Source organism: Sceloporus occidentalis, unplaced genomic scaffold, assembly GCF_023333645.1.
Source record: "Sceloporus occidentalis isolate IW3139 unplaced genomic scaffold, rSceOcc1.0.p SCAF_8, whole genome shotgun sequence".
In the NCBI taxonomy this organism is placed as follows: Eukaryota; Metazoa; Chordata; class Lepidosauria; order Squamata; family Phrynosomatidae; genus Sceloporus; species Sceloporus occidentalis.
Window position 1 is genome coordinate 38,034,704 of NW_028316988.1, and position 23,432 is coordinate 38,058,135.

The window sequence follows — 23,432 nt, forward strand, 5'->3', positions numbered from 1 at the left end:
AAATGAGTACCCACTTTGTTGGGGTCAATTGGCTTACCCATTGTAAACCACTTAGAGAGTGCTTAAGTGCACTGATAAGCAGTATAGAAATGTACTTGATATTGCTTGCTACCCACTTGACCTACCTGCCTGCCACCAAGGTGTCCCTCTAGGCTTTTTAGTGGGTAGGGGAGATGGGCAAGTAGACAGGCAGTGGAAAGCAATGTTGTAACAGTTGCTCATGGAACGAAAAGGACTTTTTCTCCTGGACTTCTGAGGAGAATAATGTTGCCTTTCTGCAGCCAACTCCTGGAATATAGCCAGACACTTCCTGGCCACCCTATCTTCTCCTGTCCACTAAATGGTGACATATTTGTAAGCTGAGTGCACAGGGAGTGGGGTGAATCGCTGCTTGGTGAAACGTTGTACATGACAAGTGCAATCCAGGATCTCATCCAGGACCATCCTCCATTCAGGAGGTACTAAGCTAGTTGATACTGCCGAGCCAATTCCACTGTGACTTCCACGAGAGCAGTTCATTTATTACTTCCATTGGAAAGCTGATTCACACTCTGCTAATCTGATTGTTCCCAAATTTGGGGCGAAAGGTGGAGAATGGAAGCCCCATCGCAGACATCTTCATATGTTTCACAAGCCTGGTGTGTCCTTGCTAATAGCTGTTGGTATTTTGGCTCTTCTTTGGTGTGCAAAGGAAGACAGAAAATTAGGTCTGGAACCAATATTCATTTACAGCTGTGGAGATGTTATTGATGCCACGCTCTCAGTTCGCTCAAAGATCTGAAGACATAGACCGTATGTTCTCTTTCGGTATGGGCTACATAATCAGTCTCAAATGTTTTCTTTAAGTAAAGAAGTGCTGTTCATGGTTTTGCGAAAGTGTTGTCAAAACTGCTTGAAGTTATCCACCAATATGGCCTCATTTCTATTACATGTGCATCTGAGCTGGCCAACCTACAAGGCATAAATTCTTAACAGCAGGTAAACATCTGCTTAATGTTTTATTAAGCAGTATCATTAAACTGAGCTTAAGTAATGTCTGCATTTGAAAATGTTACAGGTCTCTGGCTGTGCAAATTCTGGGAGGACGCATCATCATATTGTTTCTGATTTAGAGACAATATTCCCATGGCCAATTCACAGATATAAAGTTGGCCTTTCTTGTGCTGCATTTAGGATGCTAATATTGAGGACAGTATCTAGCTCTAGTTATGTACAGCTACTTAGAAGAAGCACCTGGGGGACTCTGGATGTATATGTACCCATCAATATCCAGTGAGTTCTGCAATGCCTAATTAAGAGTTTTGCCTTAACTGTACATGCAAGAACCTGTCTCCATATAAGGATCTTGATGGATCAGCAGATTTGTGCATTAAAGGATCAGTTGTGGCCAGCAAGAAAAAGGCTGACACCTTTCCTGAATTATAACCTGAACACAACTTAACATGTGTAGACAATTAATAAAGATCAAATTCTTATTTAAACCAGCAAGGGATGACAGCAAACCTTTTCGTTACTCGTATTCATGCAAGAAAATGATCCTGCCATTTATGCCATCATTGGCCCCTACGCTATATACCTGCCCTTGAGCAGTGAGCAATGCTGGCCTCCAGAACTTGTTGGACTGCAACTTCCACTGTGGCAGTTAAAAAGTGTCAAAACTGCATTATTTTTGTAGTGCAGATTCCACCTTCACTGAATCTTGCTTTGATTTCACTGTTCTACCTAAAAGGTTAAAATTGTGATGGGGGTTCCCTGTCTGCCTAAACTGTGGATGAACCATGTCTTCCACTCACACTCTCAAATTATCCAAAATCACTAGACTAGGAAGTCCTGCAGTTTACAAAACCTTCCCCTTCTGCTCATTTCTCAGTTAATGAATGTTCCTGAGCATGACACTCCATGTTTACAGGATTGCATATTCTTAGCTATTAGCACAGTTTTATCTTGGACAACAGCCTTTTTTGGCAAGAGTGTGCCTCAGGAATCAGACTTGCAAATTAAGCCCATGCTTTCCTTCTCGTGACCAGGCACAGAACAAAGCACTCTGGAAGGGAAGATACAGAGATAAGTGAAAACATATCAAAGGACAAACAGATTTCTTTAACTACTTCAGGAAGCACTGCTTCTAAGTACATGCTAAATGCATTGTCTATTGTCTGTTTTGACCTGTAGTCAACACAACACTACTCACACACTTAGGCGCTGCACACTATCAAAACAAGGGAGAGAAAGTGCAATGCTACCTCCTCCTGCTCTATGGGCATCCCTCTTCTGCAAGCATAGGTTGGATGCTCTTCTTTGACTGCATCTGCACTGCAGAAATAATCTAGTTTGACACTGCTTTAACTGTCATGGCTCCATCCTATGGAATTGTGGGATTTGTTGTTTGTGGTGGTACCAGAGCTCTCTGAGAGAGGGCTAAATAACTCACAATACTACAAATCCCAAAATTCCATAGCATGGGGCCATGACAATTAAAGCCATGTCAAACTGCATTATTTCTGCAGTGTGCACACAGTCTTTGTTGCCTTCATTGTGCATTGTTGTTGTTGTGTGCCTTCAGGTCCTTTCCGACTTACAGGGGCCCTAAGGGGAACCGATCATGGGGTTTTCTTGGCATGATTTGTTCAGAGGAGCTTTGCCATTACTTTCCTTGAGGCTGAGAGTGTGTGACTTGCCCAAGGTCGGCCAGTGGGTTTCATGGCCATGGGGAATCAAAACTCGGAGTCATTGTCCAATATTCAAAGCACCATGCCACACACGTTGTTCATATCCCCCACTTTTTAAGTGACTGCTCATTGGTAACTCTGAATTACTTTGATGAAAACAAATCGTATCTACTTGCAGTTAGATCTGAGCTCAAAAGTCTTCAAGTGAATTGTAGTAGGATTTATTATTTAAAGTAGCTATTGTTTAGTAATTTTCTCCAGTTCTGGGCTTTTTAGTTCTGTAATATGTCTAAACAGTGAATTAGGGTTAGAGTTACGGCCCTTTAACCTTTGAAACATGGGTCCTTAATTTGAACCTATTGTCAGAGTGTTGCATGTTTTGGACCAAAGTAACTTCAGTACCACTTGACTCATTCTTTCTATTGCAGAACAAATTGCTGAAGTTAATTTATAACGTCTTCCCCCCCCCCCATCCACTGTCTCTCCTTTCCAAGTTTTGTTTTAAACAGTTAAGAGTTACACATGTGGATCTCACACTCCAGAGCTACCTCCTCTTTAATCCTTGTTCCTGATCTAGCTGTAATATTTTATTTATTGTTTCTTTCTTTGCCATGTTTGTATTAGATCATTGCATGCAAAATGAATTACTTGATTGCTCAGAGGCTCTCTAAACCTTCGGCTGAGAATCCCCTTCTTCTTTCAAGAGACGATGAAAGTACAGAATGTTTATAACCCAGAGCCTTTCTGTTTTTGCAACCCAGTTTAAAATTTGGGTAATTTGGAAGTGATAGCTGTGCTGTTTTTAAAAGATAATAACAGCTAAGCTTCTTACACTGTCCCCGACTCCTCATCCTCATTTTTAACTCGATCCTGAATTTTCCCTCCCAGGCCATATTTCTATTCATGTTGCTATGATCAGAAAAAAGGTAAAGAACTCTTTCTCAATAATGGCACTGATGGAGAAGAAGGTTATTTTGTCGAATGCATAGAAAGGAAATCAGACAGGTTAAGATAAATAAGCAACAAATAACTTTGATAGATATTATAATGTAAATAGTTACCTCGCTTTTTAGTGTCTTTGAAGTCTTGGCCAGACTGATGTAGCCCCTGTTGTTGTTGTGTGCCTTCAAGTTGTCTAAGATGAACTGATCACAGGATTTTCTTGGCAAGGTTTGTTCAGAGGCCGTTTGCCATTGCCTTCCTCTGAGGCTGAGAGAATGTGACCTGCTCAAGGTCACCGAGTGCATTTCTATGGCTGAACAGGGCTTCAAACCCTGGTCTTCAGATTTGTAGTCCAACACTCAAACCACTACATGACGCTGGCTCTCTGATGTTGCCATACCAAATGAAAAATTATCAGTTGCGTCAATATTTTTAAAGGGAAAAAATGGATGGCTTTCCACTCTATGATGATATTTTTTTTATTACAATATATCTATAATGTCATATATCCCCAGCTCTCAGTATGGCATAGACATAAATTTAGACTTCAACCATTGAAGAAATCTAAAACGTTAAGAAACAATTTAAACAAGCTAGCATATCAGCATAATGACATGTTTGTTTTGCATTTTAAAATCATCTTAAACAATAAAACAAGTTGAAACAGCAGGCAGTTGCACCTGACATAATGAGACAATTCCCTAAACTCGCCTGATCAACTGCATCCTGCAGTTCAAAGTGTAAAACATGTGTAAAATATTTCATTAGTTACCTGTAACCTATATGTTTCTACTTGCTTTTGTACCTATAATTTGTACATATATACCTATAGCTACCTATATAACTTGTTACCTATAACCCATTACAGGTAACAAACTGTTTTACTTACTTTTGAGAGACGTGAAAGTGGAGTGTTCCCTTTCTGAAAACTGTAGCAACTGTATATATGTAGTTGTAACAGCTATGAAAGAACTAACACCCTGTGTAGACTGGCCTTAAAGGCTGGCTTGGGGGTGGAGTTGGGGTGTAGCTTCCATATGATGCCGCGCACCACTCCACACGGCACAGCACTTAAGGAGCACCGTATAGCGTTTTGCAGCTCCTTTTCGTGCCACGGCCCCAATCTGGCTGAAAAAGGGGCTGTCTGTATAGCCCTTAAGATCCTAAAGAATAAAGAGATGCAACTAAGTAGTAAAGTCAGAATGGTCCAAGCCATAGTATTCCCCATCACCATGTACGGATGCGAGAGCTGAACAGTGAAAAAAGTGGTGATGAAAAAGAGTGATGAGGATGCTCTGGACAGCCAAAAAGACAAACAAATGGATCCTAAAAACAGACCAAGACAGAAATCTCCCTGGAAGCAAAAATCATCGTGGGACTGAGACTGTCATACTTTGGCCGGATCATGAGAAGGCATGACTCACTGGAAATAAAAATAATGCTAGGAAAGAGGGAGGGATGTAGAAAGAGAGGAAAACACTAAATTGATACACTAATTAGGGAGGTTACAGGCATGAATCAACCAGAATTAAGCAGAGTAGTGAAGGACAGGAGGACTTGGAGCTATCTTATCCATGGGGGCTCCATGAGTCGAGGCTGACTCAAGGGCAGTTAACAACAAACAGTAACTAACTGTTTTTATTGAATCTGAGAGGGGACTCTAGGTTTTAGAACTCAGATGGAATTACTTAACCTAACCTTCCCAAGCTCTGCATAAATATGTAATTGCTTTGTAGGCTCCCCAGCCCTGCCCTCCAACTCTGTAGCTGAGCCTTGCATGACAATGACAGCCGGGGCTCACCTCTCCCTCCCCGTGCTCCATCTCTTGGCGATGTCACTGCTGTTATCCTTTGCTTTTGCCCTTTTCCTCGCTGGAGAGTTATTCATTGATTGAGAGAAAGGAGAGAGATGAGGGGCTGCTACCGATTCCCCCGAGGGCCGCGATAAAGAAGACCTTCATCATAAAGGAGAATCTAAAGGCAACAGCTGCAAGTAGAGAGAGGCCAGGAGCAGACCTTTCATGATATGTCTTTCTCACTGAAGCAAAAGGGATTTTAACCCATATGGGCCACTCCCTCCCTTCTCCTCTTTCTCTGTTTCTCTTTTGCTTCCTCTTCAACAAAGTAATAATGGCAAGACAAACCAGAGCCAGTTACAGGGAGTGTGAAGAACATCCCTACCTCCTGGGACCTCATCTTGTATTTGTAAGGACTTGTTGAAGCCGGCACAGCTTCTCTGCTACATATCTGGAAAGGTTTCCGCGTTAAAGCCAGAGGTGCTTTCCATGATGGATGCTGCCTCACCTTGGGACAACCCCTTGCAAGAAATTAAATAAATAAGTGGAGAAAAGATCTCTATATGTCAAGTCTTTGAATGCTGAGCCAGAAGAAAAAATGGAGATTTGGGGAAACTTCGAGTAATTTTAACTTTGCCATTTTATATAAGGGACGCTATTTTACTAGGCCATTGTACATAATGTGACTTGAGCATCAGTGGATCCATGGAGGGTCCTAGAACCAAACCTTAGCAAATACCAAGGATTTATTATAGAAAGTTGCAGGCTCGCTCCCCAGCCGTGAAGGATCTCATATAACAGAAGAAAGGAAAGTCCTGGTGTGAGACCTTCGAGACCTGCTGTCAGTGGAGAACAATTGCTAACCAGAGAGAAAGAATAATACCATGTTCCAAAGTTGCATTGAAAACTAACATAGCATGTGCATTTCTGTACCTCTTATCAGTGAACTCCACACTCTCTAGCGGGTTACAATATGTAAGCCAGTTGCCCCCAACAAACTGGGTACTCATTTTACTGACTTATGAATGGATGGAAGGCTGAGTCAACCTTGGAGCCCTGGGAGACCCTGGGATCAAACTCACAACCTTGTGGCTACAGTACTAGTATTCAACCATTGCACCACTAAGGCTCTCTATCATAGAGATGCAGGTGGACTCTGCAACAAATTAGTCTGGTGTAGAATGCTCCCATACACATTTCCAGCCAGCCATACCATTTTCTAGGATGCTCCATCCCATACCAAACCCCTTGTTTTCCACTCCAAGTCCCTCCAATACTCAGCCTGTATTCTACAGACACTGAGCATACACAATCCTTTTTCATCTGTTATAGGATCCTATCTTTAACTGATATTCATCCAAATGATATATTCTCATAACGCTGTTACTTCCAAACCTACCTCTTTTGTGTGGTGGAGCCTGCTTTGTCTACTAATGGATACTCACTCAATGTGGAGTTTAATATTAACATATAGGATATGAGCCATCATTACCAAGTGCAGTCTTCTTGGCAAAGGGCATGTTTGCTGTGGACAAAAAGTAGAAGAAGGCTTATATGCCTTTTTGAGAAGAGCCAAGAAGTACCTTTTTGGAGAGAATACTGGAAGAAAGGAGTGAGCAACTGGGATGCTTTCTGATGGTGATGAACTACTATTCCCAGTATCCCTTGGAATTAGCAGACAGGTTTGAAGCTGATGGGAATAGAAACCAAAAAACATTGGAAAGGATGCAGCAGTAAAGCAGTTATCATGCTTTAACAGTTAAATGTAAGATTAGTGTTGACTAAATCAGATGGTAAATGCCTGAATACTCTAAAGGTACCAGATCCTGTCTGATCTTGGAAGGTGAGCAGAGTTAGCCCTGGTTTATACTTGAATGGGAGACCACCAACAAACAGCAAGTGCTGTAGCCTATATTTCAGAGGAAGGAAATCTGAATCTGAATCTGAATATTCCTTGCCTAAGAAAACCCTATGAAATTCACGGGGGTTGTCATAAGTCGACAGGCAACACAAACACTCAAGCATAGCTGCAAAAGTTCACCCGATGCGCATTTTACAAGAGAAAATGCATCCCACTTATTGTTCCTGGAAGCAAAATGTAGGCTTTTTGCAAATGCAGAGTACATGCCACATGGAATGTCATCAGGAGAAGAGAGCCATCGTGGCCTTTTGATAAACAGCCTTTGCACCACCCTCTGGGCAAGACTGACCTAAAGAGCTGCACTCCGGCTCCCGAACACAAAGTTTCCAGCTTCACGTCATACGTGATTAGGGAGAGACCTGAGATTCTCCTGGCACAGGTCCTGAGGAGACAGCGCACAGAGCCAGAGGGAGCCATCTTGCAGGAATAGCTTGCCGTCATCACGCTGTACTGGTTTCCCCATACATCAGAGGGCAAGCAGGTCAATTTCTTCTTGTGACTGCAAAGAGCCTTACAGGATTCATCTAAAAGTTAGCAAGGTCACTGACACTATCATTAAGAGCCAGCGTGGCACAATGGAAAGAGAACTGGCTTCGTCCCAGGAAGGCTTGTGTTCAGATTCTGCTCATCTTTCATGTTTATTGAATCACTTCCTTCCAGCCTAGCTTAGTTCATCAGCTTATTGTGAGGATCAGATGAAAGAATCCCTACCCAAATGTTACTGTTAGGATGTGATGTGATGTGATGTATCCAGCATGATATATTGGTCTGAGTGTTGGACCATGACTCATGAGACCAGGATTCGAATCCTTGCTCAGCCATGGAAACCCACTGGGTGACCATGGGCAAGTCACACACTCTTGGTCTCAGAGGAAAGCAAAAGCAAAACCCCTCTGAAGAAATCTTGCCAAGAAAACCTTGTAATAGGGTCACCTTGGTTCCATACCTTTAGACTTACGATCTAAATAAGACAGAACTCATAATGAAAAGGGAGTGGAAGGTTCTACTGGCTCTTCTGTTAGCAGATGTTGAACAGCTCTGATCACAGATTGTGCTCTCAACAAAGATCAGTTAGCAATAGCAATAGCTTGTCAGTGAACTAGCACTCTCTAAGCAGATTCCAATGTGTAAGCCATTTGCCTTAACAAGCCGGGTACTTATTTTACTGACCTACAAAAGGATGGAAGGCTACATGGATCTTGGAACCCTTCCCTAGGATTGAATTTACAACATTGTGGCTGCAGTACCAGCATTTAACCACTATGCCACCAGTGTTCATGCCAACAGAAGGGCATATCAGATGGCGAAGAGACTTGTGCATAACTCTAAGCCTTTAAAGATGGGCACAGTGCAACTGGTGGGCCATATGTACCTCCAAGGCCCATATTTGTGTGTCTTGGACCCCACCTGGGCCTCAAAAATAAAATAAATAGAAAACTTTTTTTTTGCCAAAAAAATGCCCACCATTGCCCTCTGTGGGCATTTTAGGTTTGGGAGAGTGCATTAAAAAAAAAGGATGTGATTTCCAGTCAATTCCTATACTTGCACCCTCTAGAGAGTATTTGCAAACTATTTGAGGGCAATAAAATGGATTGTTTGTGTTGGTGCGTGGTAGTAGGTGCAGCCTTCCAAGGTCTCCCAGGAAACTAAAAGGGGCACCTGCCTTCCCAGAATTGTCCATCCCTCCTCCACCCAGTGTATCTTTGTGATGAGACTATTAAATTTTATAAGACCTATATCTACTTTCCTGGACACACAGGTTACATGGTCACAGCCAGTTCCGTCCAACACATCTATCCATGTGACACTTCATTCTCATGGTGCATTCAAGGGCAATAACCATAAAGATAAAATCATAAGGAAATTACAAAGTGAAGTGGCAAAATTGTCCGCCTCAATCTGTTCTCCATTTTCCAATTACCTTTAATTATCTTAATGTACATTTTCAGACTCAAAATTAGCGCCAGCCTCATGATGTAACCCTCTTAATGCCCCAAGGGGCCACTTGAGGCTCTTTCGATTCCATTTCTGTCCTTCACAGTGTGATCTCCCAGTCAAGCCTTGTCCCCTTCTTGGGTGGTAATGCTGGGCCTGAGATGTGTATCACTTCATACTAGAGATGGGTGAGACATTCATTTGGGCTACATTTGAATGCAGACTTGCCAAATTTGCTTTTTGTGAACCTATACACAAACTGGAATGCAATTACGTGTCAATGGACCTTATCACACTAGATGAATCCCAGGCAGAAACGGGATTTAAAAGTAGAAAAAACCTGCAAATGCGGGATGTTTTTTAGACGACGTTTCTTCTAAAGAGCAATAATGTGAATACGAAAGTAAAAAGGTGCCATTTTTGTCGACTTTCCATTCACTTTATTTTTGCGTTATTGCTCTTTTGCACAAACGCATCTGAAAAACATCCAGCATTTGTAGGGGGTTTCTGCTTATACAATCCCATTTCTGCATGGAAATAGTCTAGTGTGATAAGGTCCAGTATTATGCTTTTCTGAATTTTGCAATTCAGTTTGCAAATCAAAAAATGCTTACAAACATACGTAACTTAAGGGAAAGTGTCCACAGATGTGTGACTATTACACTGGAAGGTTGGACTAGTTGACCCTTGAGGTTCCTTCCAACTCTGTAATGCTATGATTTTTTTGAAAGGAAGTTATTTGTACAATTGATCATTCATAGACAGTAATGTGCTATCCAGTGAAATCTCATCTAAAGACATAAATCATCTTGGTGACTTACACTGGTTTAACCAGAGGTTATCCCATCACAAGCACTTTTGTAGGCATTATTCAAGGAGGTATTTATTTATTATTGTATTTAATAAATAAATATGCCCAAAAGCAATGATAATCAGGTTAGCAATAATACAGAGGCAAGGCCATCTCTTTTTAAAATGTTGTTGTTAGCCACTTTAAGAGCCTTTTGGTTAAGTGGGGATTTTAATAAAATAAAACAAAGTAAACATTTTGCCACAAATCAAAGCAGCACTAGATTAAGAATAAGTTTGACACTTTGATGCAAAAATACATTGCCCAGAAACAAGCAGCATGCAACAGCTCTGTCCATTTGAGCTAATTAGTATTCTCTGATCAGGAACAGTGCATGATATCTTTGGCTCTTTCTTTCTCTGTAGCCTGAGATTCTTTGAAATATATATCATTGCTATAACTTCATTATAAGAAAATACTGCCTCCAAATCACTTCCAGCCCCACCTCCTCCCCTCGTCCCTAGAATGGTGAAGTGTAGACTCAAATTGTCTGCATTGAGGAGTTCACTCTGCTTTTGATAATTAACTTTTGATCATTACTGACTTTAATGGCTCTAGTCTAATATTGTCATAGTCATCCTCCTCAATTACTTTAGCACTCATCACCTTTAATCTTTGAACAAAATGATCTCACTGAACCTCCATCAGCCTGACTCCAGAGTTGGTAATTTCTGTTTCTCATCTTTGCAGCCGAGCATGATTTGTTGGAGACGTGATGTGAACTTTTGATTATTAATTTAAGGGATTTCAGACGCTTCCTTTTCTTTCCGCCGCTCGTTGATTTTTTAAAAAATGAGGCGCAATGTATGCAAGTGTAGGTTCTACAAGGCTTTTTTTTTTAAAAAATGATGATCTTTAAATGATGCAGGAAGGGCATTCCTGAATGCTCTGGGGCAATCCCAGACTGTGTTCTCACTTAGGCTATTTAGGTTGTGTCTGGCAAATGATAAAGCTCCATCAGGCAGATTTACACTGGAGATCTGGTAAAACAATAGCTGCAAGATGGATGATGGTGTGCCGGAGGAAGAGCCTTGCGCAAGGAGGTACAGAATACCTCTGTGCACAATGTCAATTGTATTTTATTTTTTTACTATGGCCCAGCGTGGTGTAGTGGTTTGAGCCTTGGACTATGACTCTGGATAACAGGGTTTGAATTCCTACTCGGCCACGAAACCCACTAGGTCACTCTGGGCAAGTCACACTGTCTCAGCCTCAGAGGAAAGCAATGGCAAATCCCCTCTGAAGAAATCTCGCCAAGAAAACCCCATGAAAGGGCCGCCTTTGGCTTACCATAAGTTCGGAAACGACTTGAAGGCACACAACAATAGCAGCACACCCTTGGAAACTTCCCTGCAAGCGTTCGGATGGCTTTCTGTGCTGACAAAGGAGTTGGTGTGGAGAAGACACTGAGACATGCACAGAACATAAGAATATATTATTTGTGCAGAATATGAGAAAAGTCCAAAATTCAGAAGCAGTAGGTACTGCAGAGTATGTCATCGGGGTATGTCTAAAATACTACATGCACACTGTATATAAAGACGTGCACACACACAAATGCATATATATATATGTATATATATATATATATATATATATGAGAATTGCCACGAAAATCTCCAGCAGCTTAAACAGCTTGATAGACTCTCTCGCCATCCTGCCATCCGTGCCCCCAGCTGTGTTGCTTAGCAACATTTTAATTCAAGAAGAATGGAAGGAGATGAAATCCCTGCAGAGAGGGAAACAGAAATAAGAGGGCCGTTGACAGATGATCTGAGTTGTTTCTTCTAATATACTGTGAAGATCACCAGCTCTTTTCATGAATGATAAATGGACTGTATACAGATCAATGGATTCAGCAATAAACTGGAACCAGGTTCTGTATCTGAGGCAGTGCAGGCTGAGCGCCCTGGATAGTTATTCATTTTGGAGATTTGGGAGTGTGTTTTCCTCCAAGGTTTAAAAGGAGGAAATTGATTGGGACATTTGGTCATCCTTTGCCCTTTTCTGTCGTTGGCCAGTTAAAAAGGGATAAGGAAAAAAGGGTCTGGCCCCCACCGAGATACATGTAATTTCTCCTGATATTGTTAAGATGGACAACAGCTAAGTTAGAATGAATTTTTCAGCTGTAGGGGGAAAATATGGATGCATTTATTGACTATTGAACATGGATACCCTGCACTGTCTTGAGGTCACACACAGTGAAGTTTTAGAAATAGACACAACCCCAAAAAAGATCATATGCATAGCTGTTTGTAATCAAAGTGCATTGGGTTCAATGAGCCATACTCCTGAATGTTAGTAGGAGTCAAAGGGTTAATATGTACTGCAGAAATAATGCAGTTTCACACCGCTTTAACTGCCATGGCTCATTGCTATGGAATTCTGGGATTTGTAGTTTGTTGTGGCACCAGAGCGCTCTGACAGAGAAGGCAAAATAGCTCACAAACCAAGAATTCCATAGCATGGAGCCATGGCTCAGTGTTAAAGCCGTGTCAAACCATTATATCTGCAGTGCAGATTAGACCAAAGCCTCACATTGTGTCACTTCATATTGGATGAATGGATGGATGGATGGATGGATAGTATTCATACACTGTCTTTCTCCAACAATGGGATTCATATATGAAGAACAAGAGTGGCCAGCAGTTCTGCCACTGTGGAGAAAAAGAATCCATTGAGGATCTTATTACTGCTCATCCTACCTGCTTGAAGACAGTGGATCCACCAGCCATCCCTGACTGAGATACAAAAGTTCATGTACTTCTTTATGGGATGATTATTGAATTCCCATAAAGAAGTACATGAACTTTTGTATCTCAGTCAGGGATGGCTGGTGGATCCACTGTCTTCAAGCAGGTAGGATGAGCAGTAATAAAATCCTCAATGGATTCCTTGTCTCCACACCAGCAACTTCTGCGCAATGCAACCGGGGCAGCTTACAACATTAAAATATACATTCCATATCCCACAACCCCAGCAACTGGAATCCCGCCTATGGAAATCTTATCATCTTTTATGATTGGGAAGGAAAGGATCTCATTACATCTTTAACTCTGAAGCCATCCATTGTTATAGTGCAATGATTCCACTTTACCTGCCATGGTTGCATCTTGTGGATGCAACTACATCCCAGGGTTTGTAGTTTGGTCAAATGTTGTGGAGTTCTCTGACTGAAAATTTTAAATACCTCTCTCTAATCTGCAAACTTGAGGATTTCATCCAACAGAACCATGGCAGTTAAAGTAGATTCGTAGTGTTATAATTGTGTAGCACTATGAAAACCCAGCACCAGGCCCTGAGATCGGACAACCCTAATAGTTGATTAATATCACTTTGTGATATAAAGCCTGGTGCCCACTGTCATAATTTTTTAGAGTTTTCTTTTACTGCATCTAGTTCTGTTTCAGTTCCATCAACAATTTTAGATTAGGAACAGTAGTATGTACAGTATTTTGGCCAAATATTGCCAAGAAAACTCCATGACAGGTTTGCCTTAGGGTTGCTATACGTTGGAAATGACTTGAAGGCACACACAACAACAACAACAAATATAGTATCTTGGTTCCATGACCTACCAGGTGTTACTGACTGGACTTTCAGACCATTAGTCAATTGAGGTATTTGATGATACCTTGCTGATTCCAAGAATCTAGGAAACATTACATGTGCTTGTTGCTGAGGAGGTGGAGCTTCAGTGAGACACATCTGTGAGTCACTAGGGAGCGGAGCTAGCAGACGAGCTCTATATCACTTCTCCTTTTTCATCCAAGGAGAACTACAGCAGAGGCTGAGTTGATTGAGCTCACTGCCAGAAATTGGCGAAACATCAGGGGCTTTAACGTTGGTGTTTTCTGGAGGATATTTTTAGGAGGAAGCCCACAGTCCTGTTCCAGTAATTTCTTAAGACTTTTCAGTATGGACACTGATGGAACCACTGAAGTCACCTGCAACACTTGTGGGATGTCTGCCTTCTTGCCTACAAATGTGGAGAACTTCACATGCACCAAGTGCTAGCTGGTAGCACTCTTGGAGGAGAAAGTACAGCAGTTGGAGTCCAGAATAGCTACACTTCAGCATATTAGGGAGCAAAAGGATTTCCTGGACACAGCAGAACTAACAATCTTGGATGGGTACCACACAGAGGATGATGCTGGGGCAGAAGAAGTCACTTCACATACACAGGAGGCAGACAGCTGGAGGAATGTCACAGAGAGAAGTAGGCCAAGAAGGGATTGTTCTGCATTGCAGCTAGAGAATCGATCCGAAGCTCTTTCCCTTATCAAGGAGGATGAAGAAGAGCAGCATGGACAGACTTCAGGGACAGAGCGGGGGAGCCTGAGAGTCCCATCCAAGGGAACAGTCGCTGCTAAGCCTCGGAGGAGGCATCTGGTCGTAGTGGGGGACTCCTTGCTGAGGGGTACAGAAGCAGTGATTTGTAGGCCTGACAGGATGTCTCGAGGGGTGTGTTGTCTCCCCGGGGCAAAGATCCACGATATGACAGAGAGGCTGACAAGACTGGTCAATATCCCTTCCTTTTGGTCCATGTGGGAACCAATGATACTGCAAGACACAGCCTTCAGAACATCAGAAGGGATTACGAGGCTCTTGGTAGGAAGCTGAAAGGAATGGATGCACAAGTTGTCATCTCGACAACAGGAGAAGTCCCAGCAGACTGGAGGAGGGCAAACGTTGTCCCCATCTTCAAAAGGGTAAAAATAGGATCCCAACAATTATCGTCCAGTTAGTCTGACATCAATACCAGGAAAGATTCTAGAGCAGATCATTAAACAGCGAGTCTAGATGGCAATTCCGCTTTCACAAAGAGTCAACATGGGTTTCAGAGAATGAAGTCATGCAAGACAAACCTGATCTCTTTCTTGAATTACCAGCTTGGTAGATGAACGAAATGCTGTGGATATAGTATATCTTAATTTCAGTAAGGCCTTTGACAAAGTTCCCCATGACATTCTTGCAAACAAGCTTGTAAAATGTGGGCTAGACAAGGAAACTGTTACATGGATTTGTAATTGGTTGACTGACCAAAGCCAAAGGGTGCTCAACAATGGCTCCTTTTCATCCTGGAGAGAAGGGACCAGTGGGGTCCCACATGGCTCTGTCCTGGGCCCAGTGTTATTCAACATCTTTATCAATGACCTGGATGACAAAATTGGGAGCATACTTATCAAATTTGCAGATGACACCAAATTAGGAGGAATAGCTAATACTCCAGAGGACAGGATCAAAATTCAAAATGACCTGAATAGACTAGAAAGCTGGGCCAAAGCTAACAAAATGAAATTCAACACGGAGAAATGTAAGGTATTGCAGCTAGGGCGGAAAAATAAAATGCACAGTTATAGGATGGGGGACACCTGGCTGAATGAAACTACATGTGAAAGGGATCTGGGAGTCCAAGTGGACCACAAGTTGAACATGAGTCAACAGTGTGATGCGGCAGCTAAAAAGGCCAATGCAATTTTAGGCTGCATCAATAAAAGTATAGTGCCTAGACCAAGAGAAGTAATAGTGCCACTATATTCTGCTTTGGTCAGGCCCCACCTGGAATATTGTGTCCAGTTCTGGGCACCACAATTCAAAAAGGATGTGGAGAAACTGGAGTGTGTCCAAAGGAGGGCAACTAAAATGTTGAAGGGTCTGGAAACCATGCCCTATGAGGAATGACTTAGGGAGCTGGAGATGTTTAGCCTGGAGAATAGAAGGTTAAGAGGCGATATGATAGCCCTGTTGAAGGGATGTCATATTGAGGAGGGAGAAAGCTTGTTTTCTGCTGCCCCAGAGAACAGGACTCAGAACAACGGATGCAAGCTCCAGGAAAAGAGATTCCACCTCAACATTAGGAGGAACTTCCTGACAGTAAGGGCTGTCCGACAGTGGAACAAACTCCCTCGGAGTGTAGTGGAGTCTCCTTCCTTGGTCTCTTCCAACTCTACAATTCTATGATTCTATGATAAATGTATTGTTGGGTAATTTGATACATTTCTAATTGTGTCCCTTTTTGTAATTGCGCTATTCTTCTTCCATCTATGGAAACTTCATTCAAATTTTTTTTTTCTTCTGATGATCATGAGAGCACATATTATGATCGTGGTGTTCATGATTTCAAACTTGAAGACTAATCCATTGAAACCCTTAAAGCCCTCTGATGTGCTTCATGCTTCATTATGGAATCTCCCATCACTGTGTTCATTTTCAGTAGATAGAAATATGTTGTCTTAAAAAAAATAACGTTGGATTTATTTTTTCCCTGTCTGAAAGGTCATGCTTGCTAAGGATAGCTAACGGCTCTTTTGCTTTCCCCCTTTTTGTTATTATTTATAGACTGCAGAGAAGACAAAGCCTCGAAACATTCCTGTAAAGTAAGTTCTTTTCATATCCATTAAAGGGGGGGGGGGGGGGAATCACATTTAATGAACTTCAAGCAAATGGGCACAAATAAAAAGTCCACACCAGGGCAATAAAAATAGACACTGTGACTCAGGTTACTCTATAGTCATAACCATTAAAAGAGAGAGAGAAAGAAAGAAAGAAATCAAAGTCTCTGATCAGCAAGGACAGGCTTTCGATTTTTCATGGCTCCTTGCCCCAAGTTGTCCCTGGTTTACATAAATTAATATGTGCCATCTATGAATAGATGCTAAATGATATTATAATCACATTCAGTGTGGTGATCTCCTAGCCTTGAGGGGGAGTGAGCCCATGCTAACAAAGATTATGTTTTTTAATTGCAATCTCTGGGAAGGTCTGACAGAGGGGAAATAACACAGAGCATGTTAGACGCATGGGAATAATATTTTGCCCAGGTGTGTCAGGCCCTAGCCAGTTGCTGAAAAGTACCGGCACATGTGGAAAATGTTCCCATGTCTGCAAAAATACTTTAGTGGGCACTAGTTTTGAATGCATTTTGCAGGGTGTCCTCTTGTTGCTTCTGCTGATGTTGACATTGTGGATATTGCTGTTCTTCTGCTCCTTTCTCTGACCCAGTAGAGCCTTTGTGTGGAGGAGGAGGAGGAGGTATGGTGATTCCTCAAAGGATCATTCAGGCTGCTGCCACATTGCAGAATTAATGCAGTTTGACACCGTTTTAACTGTCACAGCTCCAGCATATGGAATCCTGGGATTTGTGGTTTGTTGTGACACCAGAGCTCTCTGACAGAGAAAGTTAACTAATTCACAAAACTACAAATACCAGGATTCCATTGTATTGAGCCATGGCCATCAAAGTGGTGTCAAACTGCATTATTTCTTCAGTGCAGAAAGGTCAGTGTTACTACGTAAATAAGCCTTGGGAAAGGCATTTTAACCATTGAGAATGGCGGTGGGAGAAGACTTGCAGAAAAGCTGGAGAAATGTCCAGAAAGGCGCATGGTCAACACTGGGTCCTGTAAGAATCTCGGAGATTGCAATAGGGCTAGATTTAGTCCCACAGGCTGAGATTTTCCTACGCTGCATCATGCGAACAAGACTGAGTTTGGCCCCATGGAGCATACAGTCTAGGAGCCACACTGCATGTTTCGTACCTCTAGTACTGCATGGACAAGAGCACTCTACTAGGGAATTCTAAGTCCCTCCCCAAACTAACAATCTCAAGACTCCACAGTTTGGCACTGTGGCAGATAAAGTGGTACCAAAGTGTTATAGCTGTCTGGTGTAGATCCACTCATTCTATAATGGGAATGCAGGTGCTGGATAATGCTCCTTGTTGTGTGTGCACTTTTGTTTTCAGAATGCGTAAATGGTTGAAGGTTACCATTTTATAATAATCTTGGTTGCTGCAAAAACAGAAACTATACACACACACACACACTATTGTCATGACTGTAAAGTCTGATGAAATTTCATTACAGACCTATTTAGGCTTGAGACTTCAGGGAGTGGGAAGAACAGAGACTCTGAAGGCCAGCCAACTGACCAGGCGAGGTCTTCCTCTTCCTGACTCCATGTATAATTCATACTCTGTTACCTTTCAATTTGTACTCTTTTTTTCAGTGCACTCAAGGATTTTGTTTCAGTTAGTTCCCATGGGAGTAAATTAGACATATTAATTACATTCTGCTTGGTATTTTTGATGCAGTTTATTAGTTTACCCACCTGTGCAAAAGTTGCAGCTTTCCCCTCCAAGCCCTCCTTCTCAGAGTGCAAGGGGAGCATCCTTAATGAGATGGTTTTCGGCTGAAGGTTGGAACGTTTCATCCTTACAGCCCAGTTTGTGTCTGACTCTTCACTGTCTTTCTCTGCTTCCGGCGAGAACGGTATCAGGCCTGTGTTATGGAAATGGGAAATTATGCAAGGATACACCCCTATGGAGCTGGTGATTCCAGTTCAGTGGGACAGTGAGCCCACTCCAGATTCTGATCTGAAGGTGCTGAATTCCCATCCCCAAAATCAGCCTAGCATCTTGGATAGCTCCATAGAGGGGCTCTGAACGTTGGGGAAATTGAACTGCTGTATTTAGGTTTGAGGTTGATTTGGCCACTTTTCAGGTGAAAATGTGTCCAAAAACCAGGGTGATTTCTAGTGACTATGACAGCCTATAGGACACACATTTTGGGGTTGGCAGGAGTTCCCTTCAGCACACTGGCTGCACTCTATCTGAAGGGGTGCCAGAGTATGGATCATTCATTGTTCAGTTGTTGGAAAGGACTTGAAGGCACACAACCATATCAACAATAGTCTCAGAAATGCAAAAACTGTAGAAACGCACAAAAAAAAATATAGGAATTTGAATCCTGTTCGCATCTTATGCTTGCACAGGTTCCCCTAGTTGGACATTTTCTTCTGATCCGGAATGGCCATATTTAAAATAAGATTGTGGAGACAAAGTTAGGAATGTGATGCCATTGCACATTGATGCAAACTGATAGTGGATTGCAATGATTGTGAAACATTGCAATCCACTAGCAAATTGGCATTCTGCAGCTATCACATAACCCATGAGCATGAATTTATGACCAGTCTCCTTAATGTAAGGTCTTACAATAGCTGTCTCACCCAGTGAGGGGTGCAAGATTGAGATAAACTAGTATTTACATCCTTAGTTTAGGTCCCCCCCCCCCCTTTCCCCAATTCTCTGGGATTGTATTCCACACAAGCTGATGTGGAATGATTTTCCTGAGGGTGAGAACTTCAGAGTGGCAGAAAACTGTGATGGTAGAAGACATCTTTTTGTACAGGAAAAGACAGTTGCACTTGGCAAAGGAATGAAGGCTCGCCTTCTTTTTGTCCACGTGCACACGCTGTCACTTCTGTCATGTTTCCTAACATGATCAGATATTCCTTTTGAGTGTGATTGTTCTTCAACTGCACTCAGCAAGGTTTAGTATTTTCCATTGTCACCACAAGTGAAAGATGCACATATTCCTCTTAGCATATGTGACTTATCACATACATTTTTAAAAATGCAGCTCTCTGATTAAGACATATGTGATAGTATACTTCGGCAAATGTGGATGGCTGTTGGCTAAAAGCCACGCACTAATAAGCTGAATTGACTGTAACTGCAGTTGACATCTGCTACAATATGAAAAGAGGAGGGGGAGGAATGAAAGAAAGGTTCTCAGTTGTCATTAGTATAAAAATATTCTTTGCTCTTACACGTTGCTGACATTCCGGCTGTCTGGCAGAATCAGATTTCATTCAGCGCTAAGGAATCGTTTAACACTAGATTTGAGTTTTAGACCTTGGGAGCAGGGTGCTTTGCAAGTTTGTGAATGAAAGATACTGTACTGTACTTCTTTGAAAGTATAGTATCAGAACTATACATTCCTCTGTCTTACATGTGAGGTTAATGTTTCAACCACCCTGGTTGATCGGTGGAATGGATGGACTCTTTCTGTTTGCCACCATTGTCCAAAATACAGTAGATGAGCAGAAAAGACAGGGACTTCTTGGAAATGGCATCATATGGTGGCATGCATTACTGCAAGAGACTCAGCAAACCATTTCTTTTTGTACTTCAACTATAACTGAAACTATAGCCTGAATCTTCTTGGTTAGTTCCATCTGTTGACTCACTTGCTGAATCGGAACTCGACACATAGATAATCAATTTAAGACTGACAGTGGGAGCCAGGCTTATGATTAAATAGTTTATACTAAAAGTACTTATAACTATAAATAGAGAGAAAATAAGCTAGTGGAATTAGTAGGAAATATATCTAAAGTTAATTGTTTTAGTTAGAAATACATAGAATGAAATGACTTACAATCTCTTGGGGTATTCTGTCATCTGGGTGCATTTCCAAAAAGGTTGCTTTTTTTGTGCTCACCAACTGCATTTCTAATGATGGTGGGGGATACTACACCATATACCACTTTGATTATCATGGTTCCATTATATAAAATCCTGGAATTTGTAGTTTGATGTGGTACTAAGTATCCTGTGCTAGAGAGCTCCCTAATGTACTCCCCTGAACTATGGCATTAGAACTCTCTAATAGAGAATATTAAGTCCCTTGCCAAAATACAGGCCCAAGATTGTATAGACTGCAGCCATGCCAATTCAAGTGTTATCAAAGCATTGTAACTGTGTAGTGTAGATACACAGCCATGGGAAGGAAATTAGTGGGTATTATCTTTACTTTTTCTCTGGAATTGGAGGTTATAGTAATGCAGTTGCTACTGTTGGTGAAAATAGTAGCTCTGTAGCTTTTTTTCCACACTTAAAAATACCGTGGCCAAGATCCTACATCATGGTCTACATTTCATAACTTCACAAATTCGTAGCTACATTGCAGGAATGCAATGAAACCTGGTTAGTGGGTTGTGAAGATGCACATCCAGGCACTGGCAGGAGTGTTCCAATGCACATTCAGCACTCCTGATGAGCATAAGGCACTTCAGATGGCAGTTCTCATGCTCATTGGGCACTTGTGTTGCACATTGGAAACGTCTGGTGTGCATTGGAGACTTCTGATGTGCATCATGCACTTCTCCTAGCCCGTGTCCAGATGTACATTGGGAGTGTCCTGGTGTGCACCAGTGCTTATTGCACATTGAGGGCATGGTGCATCAGTTTCTCTACTGCCTATGATTGTACAACAGATGCCTGTATGCTATAACATCCACGGCAATTCCTAGTTGAATACAGACATTGCAAAATTGCTCAGTTCTATTTCCCATATGTGTAAGTCCACTAGTGAAGAAATCCAAAGCTGAGTTTCTGCCTATGGCTTTACAGCTATAGATAAACACTTATTCTTCTAAGCTTCCCTGTAAAAGTTCAAAGACCTGTCAGTCGAATGATTCAGTTGAACATTGCTGCCTGGCCCATATTCCCCATTCTCAGAGGCCAGTAAAGAGCTGTGACTCTTTTTAATAAAATGATTTTGACTTCAGTGAATTGGGAAGTATATTTTTTTAAAAATAGGCAGCTCCAAGAAAGGATAGCTCACAAAGTCCCTTGGGCAACATTATAACACTTTAAATATAAGTCACTCATGTGTAAGTCACCTATTGACGTATCATAACCCCATGAATTTCGTAGGGTTTTCTTAGGCAAGGAATACTCAAGAGGTGGTTTTGCCAGTTCCTTCCTCTGAAACATTGCCTACAGCACCTGGTTTTTGTTGACACTGGACTACAATTCCCAAAATACTTTACAACTGATCATTTGTCCTTGGGCTGATAGAAGCTGAGGTCCAAAAGCAGGACCATGGACCTAGTTGGGCCATTATTGTCTTACCCTACCCTCTTCTATTATGGCTATGGATGAAGGTTAGGTCAGTAGTATTGAAACCAACTACAGCTCTGACAAGACCTAAATAAGGCCCCAACTCATTGGAGAAGCCAAGAGCTAGCCCCCTCAGGAAACCTCTAATTCCATATAGCAACCCCATGAATTTCATAGGGTTCTGTTAGGCAAAGAATACACAGAGGTGGCTTTGCCAGTTCCTTCCTCCAAAATATGCCTACAGCACCTGGTTTTCATTGGTGGTCTCCCATCCATGTACTAATCAGGGCTGGTTCTGCTTAGCTTCCAAGATCAGATTGGATCTGGTACCTTTATGGTATTTAGACAATAAGTTACTCAGACCACCTCCTAATAGTACTAAAATCCTGTCCTTACCAGGGCTTGGGAAAGTTACTTTTCAGACTACAGCTCCTGGCATCCATCGGCCAGCACACCTAACTGAAAGGTGCAATCCAAAACATGTAAATATCTCCAAAACTCTGTTCCTCACTGAAATGGAGACTGTAAGTTGCAAATACCTTATATTTATTGCCTAGAGCCTTATGTATCCCAGCTCAAGTTCCATAATGAAGAAAAACTAGGTTATCGAATGAAATAAATAATGGAAGCCTGCCTGTATCATAACCATAGTTTCTGTCAGCTCCAGCAAATGCTGAAAATGACTCTGGGATGTTAAAGGTTAGGGCTAGAAGGGAATTATAAGACACAAGTTTTTTAAACTGTTTGCCAAGAAAAATATTAAATTCCTTTTGATTGTATCACACAAATCCCTCAGTACCTGTTTCCTTTTATTATTTTTTAAATGTAAATTCTGACTTTTGCAAAGCTCATACAATTCAGCTATCCCCATGTGGCTTTATTTGAGCTTGATTGTCTCTTTAGATCTTTCCCCTTTCTTTGCAGTTTCTTTCTGATTTAGTCCTGAATTGTCACAGCTGCCTAAAGATGTACTACTCTAGGCATAAAATAATAACTCAATTTCTTTATTTCTTCTTCTTCTTTCTTCTTTCGCCTTTATTGGAGGAATTTATTCTCTCAGCGTATTTTGCAAAGTACATTTTTATCAGGCTGGAGATAACCACCTTAGGAAAGTAGTCATTGTTGGCAAAGTCCAAGCTGGCAAATCGACTGTGCTTACCCCAGTGGGTATTAAAATTATATGTAGCCTACAGAGTAAAGATCTATTTCAAAGAGCTGCCACTTTGCATGCACAGATATGTAGCCAGATATGTATCATGGTGTCCAGATATGTACCACTGGCAAAAAAACAACAACTGAAACATGGAATAGCTTGTACTATTTCCAACTTCCCTCTCAACAGTTTGCTAGAAAAGACCACATAGGATACAACTGAGGATATATGTATGTGTGTGTGAGAGAGAGAGAGTGTGTGTGTACATATATATATAATTTTTATTATTGCTTTTCTATACACAAAATCACATATTTCAGCAAAAACATCCACAAACAAAATAATAACACTATTAAACATAAAACATTTAACTACTAGACCCTATATATCTAAACAAACACTATTCTAAAATACATATAACATATAACACAAACTTCCTGAGTCTTTCTTTTTGTTTAATCTGCATATTCTTCTA

The 23,432-nt window shown here is 41.5% G+C and overlaps 1 protein-coding gene across 5 annotated transcripts in view; it reads left to right on the forward strand.

Annotated features, from left to right (window-relative positions):
- The window catches only part of AFF2 (ALF transcription elongation factor 2), a 400,785-nt gene that overhangs the window by 292,531 nt on the left and 84,822 nt on the right, over positions 1–23,432 (forward strand). For 4 of the 5 annotated variants that reach the window (XM_089536318.1, XM_089536317.1, XM_089536319.1 and 1 more), the window contains exon 9: positions 16,455–16,492. The exons of the other annotated variant lie outside the window; for it this stretch is intronic. In XM_089536318.1, the coding sequence (XP_089392444.1) occupies positions 16,455–16,492 (38 nt within the window). The remainder of the gene's footprint in view (positions 1–16,454; positions 16,493–23,432) is intronic. 5 annotated transcript variants of the gene reach the window in all.